This window comes from Anguilla anguilla, chromosome 12, assembly GCF_013347855.1.
Source record: "Anguilla anguilla isolate fAngAng1 chromosome 12, fAngAng1.pri, whole genome shotgun sequence".
Classification (NCBI taxonomy): Eukaryota; Metazoa; Chordata; class Actinopteri; order Anguilliformes; family Anguillidae; genus Anguilla; species Anguilla anguilla.
This window is the reverse complement of record NC_049212.1, coordinates 22,550,439-22,569,206: the sequence shown is the minus strand read 5'-3', so window position 1 is coordinate 22,569,206 and position 18,768 is coordinate 22,550,439. Positions and strand designations below refer to the sequence as shown.

Here is an 18,768-nt window from a genome sequence, read left to right as displayed (position 1 = left end):
GCAAATGGGGCAAATATCCAATTTAAACCCTGCATGCAGAATTAAGTAAACATATTCTGAAGTTAAAAGAAACACAATAAGCAATGCATATGGTGCAGAATTCGGCCAATATCCATTTCATATCAAAATCCAAAAAGGGGACACACAGCGTACACATATACAAGCAGACACACATTCACTCACACACACAACACTCAGACAGAGACACACGCATACACCCAACATCACTGCCATTTTTGTTATAGGCATAGCTTTAAAAATAATAATAATAATTAAGCCTTTTTAAATGTGTAATTTTACATATGTTACTTCATTTAAAATATTTCACATATTTTAAAAAGTATTCTGGGTTGATTACAAATACGTATGTAGTATATAATCCATATTACATGTAATCCGTTGCAAGCAATACTGTTCATATTACTGATAAATTACCATCGGATTTCCAATTTGTTTCATTTGCCTACTTGAATTACATAGGTCTGCATGTGATAATTGCAGATAAGATCACTGAGATTAGTCAATAATAATTGTAGCACTGTATTCTTTACAAGTTGCAAAAAGAGTATTCATAAAACACCACAAACCGATAATTTTTCTAAACTTTTAAGAGTATAGTTCCAACGAAATACCTAAAAGTGCCACACACAGAACGTGGTGCGGCGTCTGTTGTGGAACCAAATACGTCGCGAACTTCTCTTGTTGGCGGAATAATAATCAACGTGCGCTTCCGTTTTGTTAGATTTGAATTTTCGGTGGAAAATCGCGTCCTCGCTAGGTATTCAGGCAAGCAAGACAACGGTTTGTGTGTCATCCCCAGTGTTGAATTAATTTATTTTGCTTATTATGTGCCATTGATAACTAACTGGATGACTAGCTATATGCTAGTTGAACTGGTTCGCTATTTAAACCATAGACTGTATAAAACAGCCAGCACTAGCTAGGAGCTAGTAGGGGGTAATATAATGCTGTGTTGACATGGAAACGTTATTTTGTTACTAGTGTTAGTCAGCCAGCCAGGTAACATTACCGAAGTAGACAGTGTTTGCGAAGCAGCTATGGTCTATGCGGTCGTGAGATACTCTACACCTGAACCATTACCAGCTGAGAAAGCAGAAGAGAGAGAAACGTAATGTTCAGCAATAAGTAAAGGAAACTAATGATTTTAGGCAAATTACTAGCAAATAATTAACGTTAGTCTAAGTAACTTGGCGGCTAGCTATCATAGATAACGTGGCTAGAGGTTACTGGTGATGTTGTCATACCGTGCAAGCTTAACGTATCCAAAATTGACTTATGGTAAAATTTTGTGCTAACTTAGACGGGCACATCTGCCTATCTTTCGCACATCACAAAGGTCACCCCTTTAGCCTATTATATGTCACATTGTACTAGATAGCATTATTACAACATTATGATATGAAGTTGCTGTCGTCGTATACTAACACTATTCTCTCTAGCTTTTCACTGTACTACAGTACGTTGCACTACTGAAAATTCGTCTTTCCACGATAAATGCTTTACATTGTCAATTTGGACATACAAAATATTCAAGTATATTATGGGCCTAACGTATCCATACGTTGCTAACTTAGTGTCCCGCTAGCTGTGAGTAAAAGTCCATTTGCACTGTGTAGTTGGTTATAACGACAGATTTTCTCTTCCTCTTCCAGCAGAATGTCGACTCTCTTTCCATCCTTATTCCCCCGGATGACGGAGTCTCTGTGGTTTAATTTAGACCGGCCTTGTGTGGATGAGACAGAACTTCAACAGCAGGAACAGCAGCACCAGACCTGGGTGTGTCAGCTCGCTTTTTGTTTAACTCCTCCTCATATACTCGTGGGGTCAAGAGCTAAATGACCATTTTGCAGTAGGAAAAACATTAAAATTAATACTTGTGTGTTATTTTAAAAAAGTTATTTTAATTGACTGTTGTATGGGCTGTGAAACATGACTAATTCTGTTTTAAATGCACTAACTATATAAGTAAACATTCATTGGTTTATGTATGGTATTGCAGTCAGGCTTACGGTAATGTCTAAACTTTTATCGTTTTAGTGTTCTGCTGACTTTACACTGAATTCAGGAGAAGCACCTCCACACTTTAAAGGCAGAAAGTGAAAGCGTTATGTTTGCGGATTTAGATGCTGCAGATTTATTTTGTCAGTTAATATCTGATTCCCTTACATTTTCACACAGTTACAAAGTATCGCTGAGAAGGACAACAACCTGATGCCAATTGGGAAACCTATCTTTGAGGTATTTTTTTCTGTTTTACCACCATTTTACAGTTCATGGTGCAGGATTATGTTTGGAATAAGATTACTGTTTCTCTGTCCATTGTAATGACTTTAGATTCGTTTAGACGGACTCCCTGTAGCACTACTGTTTGATGCTGTGTTGTGTGACCGTGCCTTTGGTGACTATGGGTCAACATCACTGAAATAAATACACTAATGGCATTTCAATGAGGAAAATGGGTTTACAGGTGCGATCGACCATTCTAAATTCAGAAGAGGGAAAGTTGTTTTATATAGAATAGATGAACCTCTTTCCTACAGTGCAATTTATATGATCTGATGAGGAGCTAGCTTAGACAGTCAAAAGCAAGTGATAGATACTCCATTGCCTGACATCTGTGGCTTGGGGTCTGCAGACATTTGATGAGGAAGAGGAGGAGGATGATGAAGACGAGGAAGATAGTGAAGAGGACTCTGAAGATGATGAAGACATGCAGGACATGGATGAGATGAACGACTACAACGAATCACCTGACGATGGAGAGATAAATGAGGTGAGGAATCGGAGTGAAGGGAAAAGGCAGCACAAGAGCCCACAGCTTTACTGCAGAGGTAGTTTCTGTATCTCCCTTTGTGTATGAATGTCTGTTTCAATCAATCTGCCAATACATATTTTCTGTAGTGTCCTGCGATTTGAGGTGGCTGTTGTTATTCCAGGCTGGGTTTTGTTTGTTAGAACTGAACGGGTTGGTCATGGTTTTACACCTACCACACTACTGGTGGGAGATGGTGACAACCAACTACTACTGCTGTGCTTTAATACACTGTACTTGGGTCTTTGTCAGGTGTTGCAAAAGCCATTATCTGATCAGAATATTTTCTGTCTTCTACAGCCAGTAAAAATGACTTTACGTAATTCTTGTGTTGCTGGCTAACTTTTGGACGAGCTTATTACCTGCTTTCATGTAACATCTGCACTCAGCTTTGCCTCTGAATAAGGTCTGTCTTAAAGCTGCATGTTGAATATTGCACTTCAGTCAATTTATTTGAGTTGTAGATAGGTCTCTGGACTAATGTGCAGCCTGATTGAATCTGATGCAGATCATCAGTAGCCCTTTCCCATGGAAGTGGATTTGGAAACAAATTCTCTTCTGAGCACAGAAGAGGGAAAAAAAAGTTTGTATTCATCCTAGTTAAAGTAGCAGCAAACAATTATCATTTCACCATTATCAGTGAATGATCTTCTATTACCTAATTTTGCACCTATGTGATGTGATGGCTCAGAAGGTGAATGGCTTGCTATTGAATGCTAATTGAGGAAGTCCCTTTCTGTAGACATTGTGTCATTCCTGTATTACTGTCTGTGAACCACAGGTGGACATGGAGGGTGCTGACCAGGACCAGGACCAGTGGATGATCTAGAGAAAAGCCTCCACACTCCCTGAGTTGTAATGGGATTGATGCTCACAAGTCCCGAGTTGCACGGTCTGCTGTTGAAGTGTTTTTAAAAAACAGAAGTACACGTCAGTGTGTCACACTGAAGCGCATGACCTGTGCGGTTGTGAAATTTTACTGGATGTGAAAGGCATAACTTCTCCCTAGTATGTGTAATGACGGCAGTGAAAAATGTATTTGTGTCCATGAGCTAACATTTGTGACTGAGGAGGGTTCTGTGGGCTTCAGGCCAACGTGGAAGCAGTTCCCAGTGCCACTGTTCTCCTGTGATAACCAAAGACTGTGATTCTCTTGTTTAGTCTAGTTTCCTGTGTTTGGTCTAAGCTACTGTGACCTTGCTTGTCAAGGACTATCTGCTCCGAACCCACGCACAATCCTCCTCTTGCATTAGAGACGCTGGCTGTCTTTGTTCCTAGTCATGTGAGAGAAGTGTGCATTCTGGCACAAGGTTGGCCAAGCAAGCAGGCTCATCTGGCCCACCCACAACCTTTGTACCAGTCCTCATTTTTATGAGTCTACCCGTTGTCTGCTAAAGCACATCGTCTTAATGAGGAAACGAAAGAAAATAAACTATTAAACCAGAATGCTGTACTGTCGACGCAAACTCTCTGATGGATTTTATTGAATTGCACAGCTCTTACTTTACCGATATGGAAGAATCTTTTAAAAAATGACAAACGTGTATAAAGAATGCAATGAGCTGACACTGTAGCCCCCCCTCTCACAAAAATGAGAGAATGGGGCTAGGGGAAAGCAGTCTTTCTCTGGCCTGGCAGCGTACTGGCATCGTGTCAGTTGGTCCCGAGGTAGGTGAGCTCGGCCATGCCGTCACGGATGCCCCGTATGTACTCCAGCGTGGCGCGGTGCACACGGTACTCGTACAGCCCGCTCCTCTTCACGTGCCGCAGGAAGTGGGGCGCACCGGGGAAGATCACGTTGTCGGCGAGGATCACCGTGCCCTTCCCCAGCAGCCCACTGCCCTCCAGCAGCTGCAGGTCTGCGAGGTAGCAGCGCTTCCAGTGGTCCATGAACACAAAGTCCAGCCGCTCCACCCCAAAGTCCTCCCGCAGCCTTGGGATGACCTCGTCCGAGGGCCTCACGATTAGCTCCACCTGCGAGAGAGGATCGCGCTCCAGCTTAAAGGTGTGATTACTCAGTTGCGGGCAGCTGTGGCTTCTGAGGGTTGGATTGCATTGCTCGGGTTGCGATTGGCTAGAATTATTTATCAGTGTCTTGGAAGGATGAACTACTTACTTATGTAAACTTACAATCAGGTTACTTAAATTTATAATTAATAATTATTATAACCTATTATTTATTAATAGGTTAATTATTTTGGCACCTGTAGCAGGATGAAATCCAAAACCACTGTGGCATGAGCTGAATTTCTCTGCTCTCGGTAAAGGGGCTTTCAAAGACATTTCTCCCTCCCTCCTCACAAGACAAATTCATAGGAAATGAGTGGTCTCACCGTGTCATCGTCAAAGCCAGCCAGTCGAATTATTTTCTCAGCCACCACAGCATTGCGTTCATCCATTTCCACAGAATAGATCCTGGCACCGATGGGTAGTAAGCGGGCAATGCGTACTGTGCTGTACCCACAGTGTGCACCCAATTCCAGTACTGTCAGAGGACAGGTCTCCTTCAGTAGCCTGTCCAGGACTTTACCTAAGCATTAGACCACAGAATAAGACCTTGTTACTGGTTTTTGAAGCAGACATAAATCTGAGACTGCAAGGGCATACTGCAATGGCAATTAGGCATGATTAGTAGTTTAGAACTTTGGTCAAGCTCATTAGCTCTAAGATAGATTTCTATTTATTAGTTCTCTTGTTGCTGTGGTTATGCTGGTGGAGAATGATCTGACCAGCTTGGTTTCCAAAAGACAGGTTTTTCCGTTTTATCACTGCTGAATAGACTTGATGTAGGTTCAAAATTTTAATGTTTTGTCTGAATATCAACATTCAATCCATATTAGAAAGAATGAAGTCAGCAAAATGCCATAGGAACATGACACCATACCATTTGCTCACAGGTCAGTGACATTACTGAGACACAGACTTATTCTGTACATTTCATTGCAGCTCAAAAGACATGGAGGGTGGGTCAGGTACCTTTTTTTGGCCCGATGTTGCTGATGAACTCCACTTTGCTGCACCAGTGATCAAAGGTGTCCAGGATACTGTCGGGGTCCCCCGGGGTAGCATGGGTCATCACGTACTGGAATGCCCGTTCTTCACGACTAAGGCCAGTGCGGCAGTCCTGCACCATACGCACCAGCACCGCTCGGTAGAACAGTACAAAGTAATAGCGGTACTTTATGATCAGAGTCAGTAGCAGGGGGAGAAATGCAAGAGCAATGGCGGGTGACACCATTCTGCCGCTCCGTTAAGATGTAATACTGAAACGAGAGGGAAATACACACCTAATGATTCCATAATAATTGCATGACCAGATACAGCCCCTACACTCTGACTATAGCTCACATATTGTCAGAATACAACTTTATTAATTTATTGTGTTGTATTTACATTCACCATATGAAATGTATTCTTTTGTAATTTATTCAATTGTTTTTAGCCCTTTCTGCTAAAAAATACACGAGTAAATAACTACATCTAAAAAGTAAGTATAAAGATGCTGAATGGTCTGAAATCCTACTCTGAAAAATGTACAGCTCCTCACACAAAAAATTGTAAATGATTACAATGTACTTTGTAATTTGGCTCAACATAGGTTCTTTGGATTGCAAATTCTAAGCTCTGGTGACAAGCCATTTATATTGTTACAGCAACCATAAATAAATGGTATTAAGTTGTATTGTGCTGTTCAGCTAGCAAGGCTAATAGGTCCAGTAAAATATTTGTGATTTGTGAATTATATATATATTTTTTTTACACCATTCAAATACAAAATCAAAATTACCAAAAGTTCATGAGCCATATATTTTTTACAGTGTATAAAACTGGAGCAATGAAACTAGTAGAAATCCTAAGAACCTAACTTAGTTACTTACAATTTTGTATTTGGAGGAGCCTTGCATTTTTTTTTATACAGTGTACAAAAGTATGTGTGCAATAACTTCCAAAGCAGCCAGGGCACGGTACCCCATGTTTCACAAATTAAATGGCTATCATTAAAGCTATGATATACAACCCTGAAATACGACACTAAAGAATGCGCATCTTGAGTTGGAACCAGCACTCATTTGGTAATAAATTATTTTATCTACAACAAACGGCAGTAGCTTCTGTGCTAACATAATGCTGAGGCGTTAAGCTACTGTGTTACAACTAGACAGGTAGGAAGACACTGTAAAATGAATTCTGTTACTCATTTATCGTGCAGTCCCCGGGACATGGTACTGCTTATCTAGTTATCCTTGAGGTAGACTGTCTTGTACTGCCCTAACATTTTTGGTTCAATGTTTCATTTTTAGTAAGTACGATTGTTTTAGCTCTTTGAGCTCCTCTTATGTATGACCACAGAGAACAATGAGTTAAAACTTGAATTAATTTATTTGTACGAATTTATAGTATATTCCACAATGAAACCCTCTAAAAACATACAATGATGCATTGTATTCACATGCTTTAAATTACTTGAAGCACTGTAAAACCAAGAAGGTGCCATGTTCTTACCTGTTCTGTAAACTTTCTGGTAAAAATGACAGGCAGGACAAAGCTCTAGTGTGCTGTAGGTGATGAAGACAGATGAATCCAGAAAATGCTAGCCAGACTGCTACTGCCAATGTCATTAATTATTGAGAGCATTGCAAGCTCCTGTGGTCACTCAGAGAAAATAGGGGTGTGTGTGCATCTAAGGATCGTGTTCTCTGAAACAGGTGTGCATGGTGCACATGGAATCATATTACACTCAAGTTTCAGCTCACAAACCAAACAGAACCATGAATAATGCCACTTCCTGCTGGGCATTCTGAAGTGGCTTAAATTCTGTGGTTTTATCTCACACAATTATAACATTAGAGGTTTTCGTAATGTGTGTGTGTGTGTGTAAAATTATTGTCACACTTGATAAAGATGATTAAAAACCATTTATTCATTTAATAAACAAAACAGCTAGTAATATATTTATATTTTCTTGATGTTACATGACCTTGAAATAATTTTGCCACCTTGTCAAATAGTAGCCTACCTGTAGCTTGTATTTTACGTATTAATTGAAGACATTTATATGGTCTGATTTTATTTTGCCATTGCTCCACAATGCACTTCATGTGCCACTCATACAAAATACTACAGTCACTTAGTGGACCCTCTTATTCAGAGTGACGTACAGAAGTGGACAACATAATTTTCAGGAATATACAATTGCAGTATTGGAAATTTGACCAATGACCCCTCCAGCAGACTTCAGCACTCTCTTTAAAACACCTGAAACGAGTATAGCTTCAGCACTTGAGTCTCTGCAGGCTCCTGATAAATTTCCTCAGCTCCCTCTCTGCTCTGGTCCACTTTATCAAGTGCGAGAGCACCAGCCTTCTGCCCTTGAAGTTTCCAAGCGCTACAAAGGAGCCGGAGGATTCGTCGTCCAACTCTTCGCATGCGCACCTTCCACCATCTGGCAGCCAGAGGGCGCTCTTGACCATGGTCATCGCCTCCATTTGCTCTCTGCCTTTCAGCATCACGTGGGTCCGTACTTGGGCCACTATTCTGCGGTCGTTCCCCTCCACAGGGCTTTCGCTTACTCTGAATTTTACAGCTTAGTGAGCGTTAAACAACACGGGAAGAAAATATGCCGTTATAAAATTATTACAATTTAAAATAGGACATGGAAATCTGAAAAATGTGACGAATTGGCTTACATAACTTGAAGCAGAATCAAGTGCGAGGACCTACTTCATATGCTCCCAAATGAATTGGTTCAAACTCACCAAAATTACTCTTACAGTAGTTAAAACTGATCTCCTTTTCCCCTTCGTTTGCAAGGCTGCAGGCATCACAGACTGTTCCTATGCACACAATAAAAAGATATAGGCTACTGATATCTCCAATATATTGGATACACATACAATACAAAACAGCCACTATATAGCATTTGAAATGAATACAACTGGATGTAACCATAACGTTTAGTCTCACTGGTCTGATGAAAATTTTCGGTACAGGCTAGGCTGTTTCTCAACCCTGGTCCGGGGTAGCCTACCCACTATGTTGGTTTGTGTTCCAACCGTGTCAAAGCTACTAAATGTACTTAATTAGTCTTTTTCTATTGAATGATGATTGACCCACTTAAAGCTACATTGTGCCAGAAATGCCTTCCCTAAAAAACAGATGTCCCATTTTCATCTCAGGAATTTAAATTGGTCAGACCAACGTACGTTTTAAGTTACAGTGCTGTATATACTATATGGCAAATAATATCAATTGAAAAAAGTTCAATTTTTAATGGACTCTAATGACTCTAAATTCTAATGAATTTAGTTAAAAACTGACCGGTGAAATCAGCTGGGTCCCATTTGCTGAGTGTGGGAAACCCAAAACCATTTACAGACAGCAAATGGCAACAAGATAAACATGCATTGTGTTAAAATAGGTTTAGCCTATCCATATGTGGTAGAACTTAAACTGCATATTCAAAACCCGTAGCCCTTTAATTGATCAGCAGATTGCCTTTGACAAAAAGCAGCATAGGCTATGATACACAGTGGGTCTCCAGGACCAGGGATAAGAAAGACTGGGCTAGGCTATATAACGCAGTCTTCAGTTGACAGTACAAAAAAGTTATCCGCTCCCATGCCATAATCACCATACCAGCCAATCTAAGAACAAAAAAAATAAAAAATAAAAACACCAACCTTCAATGTGACTTTTATTGCCGTATCTTCCATTCTCTTCGGCGTTTATCGCTCCGGTGGCAGGGATGCAAAGGTCTGGGTCGCTTGGAAATTGGCTGCAGTTGAACATATCTGGCCATGGAAACCCGAAAGCGCTCATCACCGGTAGACAGCCGTCTCGTACATCCTCGCAGAGGCTTTTGCATGGCCGAATGGGTTCTAACAGGTCAGGTAAGCACACGGGAGTGAAAAGGGAACACAGAAATTTTTTTGTGTCACGGTGACATTGTTTGGATAGTAGTGGTACCCAAGAACTAGACTGGTGCTGCACTTCTTTCATTGTATCGTGACCCAAGAGGTTCGGTAGACGCATGTCTGTGTACCCAACACCATGGCATAGACTCAGAGTATTAGGAATAGACTTGCATACAGATCGTACGGATCTGAATGCAGGAGATGCGTACTGAAACGAGTAATCCATTGCAAATATAACCCAAGGTGGAACGAGTGCCAAAACTATTACGAAAAGTGGAGCCATCATAGTGACATACATAGGTTATCTACTATGAAACATACACCGAAAAAACACTTTCTCTTCCTTCAAACGTATTTAGCTATTGAACAATAGACTTAAAATAAAGTGGTTGAGGTAGTCAGACAACGCGCACGCAAATCTCAAATGAAAAACCGTTCAGTACTATTCCGTAGAATGATCTGACGGGCGTATGTTCTCACTGTAGATAGCTAGTCTTAGAGACTGGGTTAATTAAAGGAATGGTGACTAGAATGCATCCTGTCAACAAGCATGTTCCTCCTTCGGAACATACGTTTATTGAGGGTAATAAACACCTCTCCTATCATTAGACTTAAAGGGTGGCTGTGAAGCAGTTTTCTTTCTTTGAACTGTATTCATCTCTGTGGGAAGCAGCTTGCAGACCGCCGTGTTTTACGGTCAGCGTTTTTCCCCTCATAAATCTAATCACTCAAATCTGTCAGCAGCAGCCATGGTCGAGGTATTTGCAATATAGACTAGACGCTCCTGTCACGTGAAGAGTGCCTGCCTTCCTCGAGCACAGCTTCACATTGGCCGGATGTCATATGTTTTTGCTCCAGAACTGCTGTCATGTGATAAAAATCCTTCCATTGGAGAAGGGAGAGACCAAGGGACGAGTTTCGTCTCTTAACCTATGGAACTGAATTCATTCATTTTATTTACAAACCTGGAGGACAGAAAAACTGGATATTGAACTCGGTTTGCTTGGCAGAAAGCCGAGGATTCCAAGCGGATATAATGGGTTGTTGTTACAGTAGCGAGACTGAGACCACCGAGCAGGTACGGTTAGCTTTCCTGCTAGCTGGAGGGGAGGCAATGTAGCTCGTAAAGCCATCGAGAAAATGCAGGCTTGTTTGATAGCAATCGCGAATTTATTTAGAACAATGAGGGGACGATGACAAGCCATTTAACTAGCTACATGTCGTACGCTGTAAAATCTGACAAAAAACGCATCTGTGTAGTTACGATGTCGCAGGCTAGGTGGTTAACTGTTGTTTAGCGCTGAAGCTACTGGTGAGGCCTAACGATTTCATTTGCTAACTCGCCAACTTCTAGTATCCAATCAGCTAACTGTAGCGATAATGTAGTCTACGGATCTGTTTAAGCACAACAGTAAATACTTGTTCGTATCTAGCCAGCGTAAAATATGATTGTGTATTTTAATAGATGCATGATTAAAATTGATCGCAAACTTTACACAATTAGCTAGCTTGCTGAGTACATTTGTTCGCTGTATTGCCGAATGTGGTCTATTTTCCATGAAAGTTCGTTATTTTTTTGCGTTTTTGATAAATTCAAGTCCTCAACAGGAACCAACGTAATATGACGAAACGTATCATGCAAAACACGCCACTAGTTGTATTTGTTTGTGACGCATAGGCGCCCTCTAAGTATCTAATTAGGTAGCACCAACGTTGGCCGGCCTAAATGTGAAGTACTCATTAGAATTGATTCTGGACCGACACAGGCATTTCTCATGTTTGTGGTGAGGATAGGGGTTGGGTAAGTTGATCTTGGATCAGATTTGATTGGCAGAGTACTCGGAGCTCTGCCAAATAAATCTTGGGTAATGTTTCACGTGACCATGAAAATTCCTTTTGAGTTGTCACAGTATGTTAGTAATGTAACCCCTTCGACCTCACAATATATTCCAAATCAGACGGCTCAATCTTAAAACAGAGCGAATGCCATAGCTGTCTAATGTAGTTTAGGCGTTGTGTTGGGTAAATGTGACCCTAATTATGACCATGGTTTTTAAAAATATTTTTCCTTGAAAATCTAGCAGTAGCTAGCTGTTTGAACTTGATTTAGCCACTGAGTGTGCCAATTGGATCAAAACAGTAGCATAGAGAATGTTGGAATTTCTCCTGACTGTACTAATTTTGTGCTTATTGAGACATGGAGCCATGCAAAATTCAGTTGAAACGATCATGCTTTTTTCCACTTGATGCTGCTTTAACATAGATATTAACTTTATTGTCCCCAGGAGGGAAATTTGTCTTCGACAACATAGTTGTATTGTCTTCTGATGTCAACTGTTAAATCTGTAATTAAATGTGCCACAACAAATTAAATCTAAGGAATCTAAGCAGGCTACTACAAGTCCATGTGAGGTAGACTTCATGGGTTTCACTACTGTTAGTGATTGTTGGCACTCCTCTCCCCAGGATCGGGATGAAAGGAAACCATTGATCCCTCACCCCAATCCAGATAGCAAACCTGTCAATGGCACTGAGCGTAATCCGTCGAATCTTCCCTCCACTCGGACTGATGAGCAGGCTCTCCTCACATCCATCCTCACCAAGACAGCACTGTATGTACAAATAAACACTGTATGCACCTGAACTTTAGGAAGCATGACTGGGTCACGGCAAAATAACAGATTTGCTTGTATATTCTCTCTCTATCTCCCCGTCCCTCTTCTGTCTGCCATACAGGAATATAATTGATGTTTCTGCAGCAGATTCTCAAGGAATGGAACAGCATGAGTACATGGACAAGGCTCGGCAATACAGGTGGGATCCCCTGAAAAATTTTCATTATTAAGAATGAATGCAGAAATAGTTTCTGTTCTGCATTCTAGGAATATTAGCAAACCACATACTTGTCAATATTCGGGATCCCATATTATTGCCCAAGAGCTTGGGCAATAGAGTGTTAAAGCCCCGCCCACACTATTTAATAAAGAAAATTAATTAAAAACATTTTTTTAAAGATTGGGCAGACAATTACACAACCGCTTTCTCCAAACAGCGTGTTTTGCATATCAGTTGAAATAATAAAAATAAGTAATATTTTTAAAGGCGGCGGTGGCGCAGGACTGAGTTTGGGGACCACTAAGTTAACAGGCTGAGGTCTGCAGCTTACCTATGTCTGTTTTTTTGACAGTACAAAACTGGCAGTTTTGAGTAATACACTGTCACAGAAGAAGCCCACGCCTCTTCCCTCCCTTACCAGTCAACCACACCAAGTGCTTGCGAGTGACCTTGTGCCATATTCAGACATGCAACAGGTAAGCAATTTCTAGGAAGTTGATTCATTCTGTTCTGAGGATGTCCAACTCTTCATAATCTCTTTTTTTGTGTTTCCAGATAGTGCCAAGCACAGTTAACAAAAACACTTTTTGTTAACACAGCAAAACTATGTTTTGAATAGTTTCATACTTAAACCTGTTTTTGTTCTTGCAGGTTTCGAAGATAGCTGCTTACGCATACAGTGCAATTTCACAGATCAAGGTGGATGCAAAAGAAGAACTGGTTGTTCAGTTTGCAATTCCCTGATCTGTGCGTTTGCTGGCTGCTCCCTTTTTGTCCCGTCTCTTGTACAGTTTTGTTTTTTCTTTTTGCAACTGCAATCCCTTTTTCCTGTTTCTTCAAGCTGCCAGCAGCAGCTCTGGTGGAGCTGCAACTACTGACAGCAAACCAGGCTCCAAAATCAGCTCATACTGTACAGGATTTCTCTGAAAACATGATTTTTTCAATCTATTGTTGGAAGCTGTTGAGGAATTTTAAAAATTCAAAATGCAGTGTTAAGGCTAGAAAATCTGGTTCCTTATTTTTGCTTATTTAAAATTAGCTTTTTTTTGAGAAGGGTTCAGCTCAATAATAAAATGTAAACAATGTAAAGTTGGACAGGGGCCATGTTGTTGAGCAGTCTCTGAAACCTGTTGCTTGATGAGTAGCTGGTGTGAGAGTGCGGCTGCTGTGGGTTAATGTTGTCACTTTACACCCACGCACAACAGTAGCTAGTTTTCTACAGCTCAGCGAGTGAGGATCAGAAAGCCTCAAAATGGCCGGCTGTCACCTGTAGAGCATTCATAAATCAGACATGAACCACACCCCCATTAGTCCTAAATCTCTGCCTCAGTGTGAAGGAGGACTGGTTTGAAAAAAAGAACACAAGTTCAAGTCCAGGCCTTTGGGGAAAGAATGGCCACAGTGTTTACGAACATCCCTTAGCCTTTCTAGTTTTTCTGAGATTCACTTTCAGTCTACAATAACAAAAAAAAATTAACGGTCATAGTTCAAATCGTACTTGCAAGAGTAAAGGCGTGTGAAATACAAAAGGTGTATGAAATACAATAATGGTGTAGTGCTGATTTTTTTCTACCAGTGTAAAGACATCGTAGAGACAGGACATGGTGTGTGTTTGCACCTCCCCTTCAGATAGTAGAGTTTGCAGAAGATTAACCATTTGAGATGGCAGACAGACATACACCATTATAGTGAATTAGTCAGGGAGCTACAGTATGACAAACGCAGTCTTAGATTTTTATAAAAAGGAAGTGTTTTATCCAGTTTTTTCCATTTTTATGGAAAGGAAAATGGGAGATTTTGGTGATTTCTTTAACCTGGAATTAGCAATCCACTTGTCAACCATCAATGAGCTGTGTACTTTGAGTGATTGAAGTTAAATCGTCAGAAAATACAGTTATTTATTTCTTTTAAATGTATTTATACTCACTTTCTCTCTGTTCTGTTGTGAGAAGATTTATAGTGCAAAAGCAAGCACTTTTGGGGTTTTTAAAGGGATGTACTGTAGGGATGCAAAACAAACCATTTTATGTTTTGGCTTGCAGTGTGCTAAAATATATTTTTCTTTTTTGTCAATTAATATGTAATATGACCTGAATTGTTTATTACTTCGGCTAGCACCGACAAAGTTTATTAAAACATTCTAATGCCCATTTTCAATTTAATTACATTATGCATTAAAATTTTCAAACATAAAAATTGATTTATTTTTATTTATTTTGTAAAGATTTTCATGGCATTATTGGGATTTAGTTTTTTTACTAATTTTAAACAGTTAAGTAATAATGATGATTATTTAACTTCAGATACATGTTTTTGCCACATTATGCTAACAGTCATTGTTGAAAGAGCTGTTAGTATAGCTGTGGCATAAGCTTACACCAAAAAAATTTAAATAGTAAAAGATTGGGGACTAATTACCCAGTTATTTCTCTCAAATGACACGGGCTTTATTTATTTAAATTGCGTTGTATTGAACAAACATGATAAAACACTATAATATTTATATTGCCTTCATTTTCCACAGCCCTTATTAGTTATTTACATTCTTCTGCATGTCTGTCTGTTCCTTGGAGAAAAGTTGTTGAGTTTTGGGTCTCACTGTTGATTTTTCCGAGTAGGCTTGCTTCTGGCAGTAGTTCTATGCCAAATCTTTGCCATAACTGTCTCCTCCTTGGTTACAGCACAGAAATCGATGGACTTCAGATGAGGCAGCATTTTGATCACGTAACCCCTAATAATGCGAAAAAGGCACAGATGAAAGCAAATGTGGTGTCAAAAACTCACCTCTATACAGTTTCATTGACCTCAAGTATGCATAAATTCTGAATTCAGACAGAAAGAAACTATCAGTAGTTTGTCTCAAATGTTTTCCCATTTGATGTATATTTGAGTGGTGTTGCCATGCAAAGTGTAATTGGAGTGCTTGGGCCACTTTGGCACCTGCCAAAAGGCCAAGCAAACTGCTGACATGCCCAGCACCTGTTCCACATAGCAAGCAGCAAAATGCTGAGCTGAACTCAGATACAAGATGCAGGAATTCTCCCCTGCTATTACTGTAGCTCTTACCTGTAACACTTCTCATTTTCTATACCGTTGCCATGTAGTGTTAATGTGTGGAGAAAAGGCAAGACTCCTAGCTTGTCCACCTCTGAAAGCTTGGAAATTTTGTTTCCATGGAGATACAAGACACGCAGTTCTGGCAGCTCAGTCAAGACCTTTAAAATGTGAAAGTAAAGCTTCATTTAAATTCTCTACAAATATACAGGGTTTCACTAAAAGTGATAATTCACTTTGGGTTTTTTTATGGTTCAATTTTAGTGTATATTTTATTAGCCCAGGCAGTTTTGTGTGTAATGAAGGATATTTAACATAGAGAAGTTTCTGATAACTTGTTGGCTTTACAATGGCTTTTATAATGGTATTGATAGGTTTGTGATTCAAAGCAAGAAAACACACTTCAATTAACTCCAAAGCAGCAATGTAGTGCTTCCAGAGGCTGTAGATATGAGCATATGAATTTAATAGCTTTTATTCACAATTATAAACATAAATATCCCTTTTCATATTGCGACTGGATTTTTTCCCCCTTGATCACAGAGGTCTCAGGTACCATGCACCATTGGAAATCGTTCCCACCAAAAAATATTATTAATGTCATTTTTAAATAATAAATGGGTAACGTGTACATACAACCTCTAGAGGCACGATGTTGTTGTATAAGCTGCTTTGGAGTTACCGGAACTGTTTTCTTACTGTATTTTTGTAATGACCTATACCATTACAACTAAATTATACCTACTATCTGCCATTGTATAGCTGACAGGTCAACAGAAAGTTATGTAAATATGGTAATATCCTCCATCTCACAGAAAATAATGAAATACTAATCAAAAACGTCACACCAAAACTGAAACATTTTAAAACATAATAAAAAAAACCTGACAAAAATAACTTTTCTTTAAAGAGTAATTACATTCACTATTTCAGCCAGGCTCCACCTACTACACATTTTTGAAAAATGTGTCCTGGGGTGGGTGGAGCAGGTGTGTCCATCTCATTTGCATAAAGTATTTTATATGCAAATGAATTTGTACAGCATGGCCGTGCCTGGCTCATGAAACTCAGATCAAACTGTCAAACTAGGTGTTGCAGATCATATATGAATCAGGATTCAGCAATTACATGGCCTATTTCTCACCTCAAATATTTTCAGAACCATATTTTAGTGGACTATTTAGAAGGAAGCAAGCAACTACACCGACCAGTTGCCGGAAGTCCATTCATTCTCTATGTAGCTGAGGGACACCCAGCAACTTGAGTAACTAGGAAACTGAGCATCCAAAGTACACAATCATGTGATAGCCTTGTATCCAATAAGGATCCATATGTGCAAATGACACCTGAATCAGAAACTGATGGGCGCAGGTTTTTCAGGTCCACCGTTTTTGCAATTATGCTGGTAGTGTTCAGTCATGTTGAAAGGTAAAGGTACAAATTTGTGGGAGGCAACAATTTTCATCTGGATATCTTGATTGACATCTACATGACGTAATAGTACCTCCAAAGAAGAGCTATCTCTATTGGGGCAGGGCCAGAGTTGAATGCAGAAAACATTTTTCAAACATAGGGTTGCACCAAGATGTTTTTTTTTTCCTGCCAAAATATATTATTTCAGAAATGTTGAAATAACTGCATGGATTAAAATGTTTCACTATAAAGTAGGCATACAAACACGATTACAGCTTTTTTTTAAAAAGTGATCTAAGCTGTAATTACTGTTTCAAAGGCAAATTTGCATACCGGCTTGGTCCGTAGAGGAAGATGAGGCATGGATTCTTGCAAACCGACTAAACCTGCCATAGCCCAGGGCAACGCCGTTGCCAATTATGCATTGCCCTGCAAGTTTACCTGCCACAGCTGGCACTGATATAGTCTAGATTAATTCCCGGACAGTGGGATCATCTATGCCCTACAACATTGCCACCCAGCAGCTCATATCCTTTTTCTTTGAAGATCATTTTACATATTGTGCTGACTTCATAAGTCATAAACTACCCAACACAGAACATCTGCTGCCACATTCTAAAAATTCTGCTACCTGTGTCACCATGAAATATATGGGTATTGTGTGATATTTCAATGCAAAAAGCTATTTTAAGTTTAAAAAAAAATTTTTTTTAATAAAGCTTAATTACAGTAACAAACAACCCACAAACCTGAGCGCTTACTTACGGGATCTATGCGAGACATGAGGTTGTAGGACAAGTCGACCCAAGCTAACTGAAATGGCTCGCTTAGCAATGTGGTTATGGCGTCACTGAAACCAGTCAGGTTTTTAATTTTGTTGTTGTTCAGCCTCAAAGATCGAGTGCAGAACCTGTGCTCCTCATTGCGCTCCAACGTCCTCAAACCTTGTCTGGGCTCCTCTGTAAGCGCTTCTGTAAGGGGAAATGGGGCAAAATAACAGCTGGGGTTAGCGGTTTCAGAAAAGATCACTTCGCATTGTGCTTTACAGTCTAAACCACAGCTGTCTGTTCACCAGCAATATGCATGTGTAGCCGATAAGTCAGTGTTAGACTAGTTAACCTTCACTTTCAAGATAATCTGCAAAATTAGACAAAATGTTTACCTGCCATTGAGTTTATTTGTTTGAACGATAAATCCACGGGTGCTCCATACATTTTCCCACGAGCTGCACACATTTTTCACCCCTGGCTAGCCCAAATGGTAAAAAAAAAAAAAAAAAAAAACACAGCTAACTATTTCAAGAAAAACAGCGCAGGCATAGGCTAGGTAAGGTAGGTAATCAGCTAGCTAGACGAGTTTACCACGTTGCTAACTTTAGCTAACGTTATAGCAACAAGGGAACTATTCGCGGCTGTAGCCAGCCAATGTTGACTATTTTTCCTCTAGTCACAAACATGAATTTATTGTAAATTAGGAACGCTCTTAACATTGGCTATTCGCTGGGTTTTTGCCAATATGTTGTTAAAGCTAACTAATCTGCTATCTTGGTAACATTAAATAGCTACAGTTTATTAACAAAATAGCTAGACAGTTCTGTTTACTGCTCATAAAACGATACTTGCGTTGACTGAAATTAGTCGGAATGTACTTGACAATTTAGAAATCGTCCCATCTAGTCAGACTAACGTTACAATGTTTTACATTGCAGACAGCGATAAA

General features: G+C 39.8%; 5 protein-coding genes across 12 annotated transcripts; 2 read left to right on the top strand and 3 right to left on the bottom strand.

Annotated features, from left to right (window-relative positions):
• The first annotated feature begins 650 nt into the window (after positions 1-650).
• Positions 651-4,293, top strand: anapc15 (anaphase promoting complex subunit 15). 8 transcript variants are annotated; one of them, XM_035386540.1, is made up of 5 exons: positions 651-778; positions 1,674-1,797; positions 2,200-2,259; positions 2,657-2,794; positions 3,615-4,293. In XM_035386540.1, the coding sequence occupies exons 2-5, from the start codon at positions 1,678-1,680 to the stop codon at positions 3,660-3,662; spliced, it is 366 nt and encodes a 121-aa protein (XP_035242431.1). In that variant the 5' UTR covers positions 651-778; positions 1,674-1,677; the 3' UTR covers positions 3,663-4,293. The 8 variants fall into 8 exon arrangements, with proteins under 8 accessions (XP_035242431.1, XP_035242427.1, XP_035242430.1 ...); XM_035386536.1 differs by having other exon boundaries at positions 651-801; positions 1,677-1,797; XM_035386539.1 differs by having other exon boundaries at positions 653-786; positions 1,677-1,797.
• On the bottom strand, positions 4,288-7,561 carry tomt (transmembrane O-methyltransferase). The gene is made up of 4 exons (XM_035386532.1): positions 7,337-7,561; positions 5,810-6,096; positions 5,167-5,363; positions 4,288-4,807 (listed from the first exon to the last, which is right to left on the bottom strand). Exons 2-4 carry the CDS (start codon positions 6,069-6,071, stop codon positions 4,487-4,489), a joined length of 780 nt encoding a protein of 259 aa, XP_035242423.1. The 5' UTR covers positions 6,072-6,096; positions 7,337-7,561; the 3' UTR covers positions 4,288-4,486.
• Positions 7,562-7,772: 211 nt separating this feature from the next.
• LOC118210391 (secreted frizzled-related protein 2-like) lies at positions 7,773-10,517 on the bottom strand. Its single transcript, XM_035386531.1, has 3 exons — positions 9,514-10,517; positions 8,590-8,667; positions 7,773-8,417 (listed from the first exon to the last, which is right to left on the bottom strand). The coding sequence occupies exons 1-3, from the start codon at positions 10,043-10,045 to the stop codon at positions 8,107-8,109; spliced, it is 921 nt and encodes a 306-aa protein (XP_035242422.1). The 5' UTR covers positions 10,046-10,517; the 3' UTR covers positions 7,773-8,106.
• A 110-nt stretch (positions 10,518-10,627) lies between these two features.
• On the top strand, positions 10,628-14,778 carry lamtor1 (late endosomal/lysosomal adaptor, MAPK and MTOR activator 1). Its single transcript, XM_035386543.1, has 5 exons — positions 10,628-10,825; positions 12,214-12,359; positions 12,484-12,561; positions 12,935-13,058; positions 13,234-14,778. Exons 1-5 carry the CDS (start codon positions 10,784-10,786, stop codon positions 13,324-13,326), a joined length of 483 nt encoding a protein of 160 aa, XP_035242434.1. The 5' UTR covers positions 10,628-10,783; the 3' UTR covers positions 13,327-14,778.
• Positions 14,773-18,765, bottom strand: lrrc51 (leucine rich repeat containing 51). The gene is made up of 4 exons (XM_035386533.1): positions 18,212-18,765; positions 17,815-18,020; positions 15,649-15,797; positions 14,773-15,313 (listed from the first exon to the last, which is right to left on the bottom strand). The coding sequence occupies exons 1-4, from the start codon at positions 18,282-18,284 to the stop codon at positions 15,178-15,180; spliced, it is 564 nt and encodes a 187-aa protein (XP_035242424.1). The 5' UTR covers positions 18,285-18,765; the 3' UTR covers positions 14,773-15,177.
• Between the last annotated feature and the right edge of the window lie 3 nt (positions 18,766-18,768).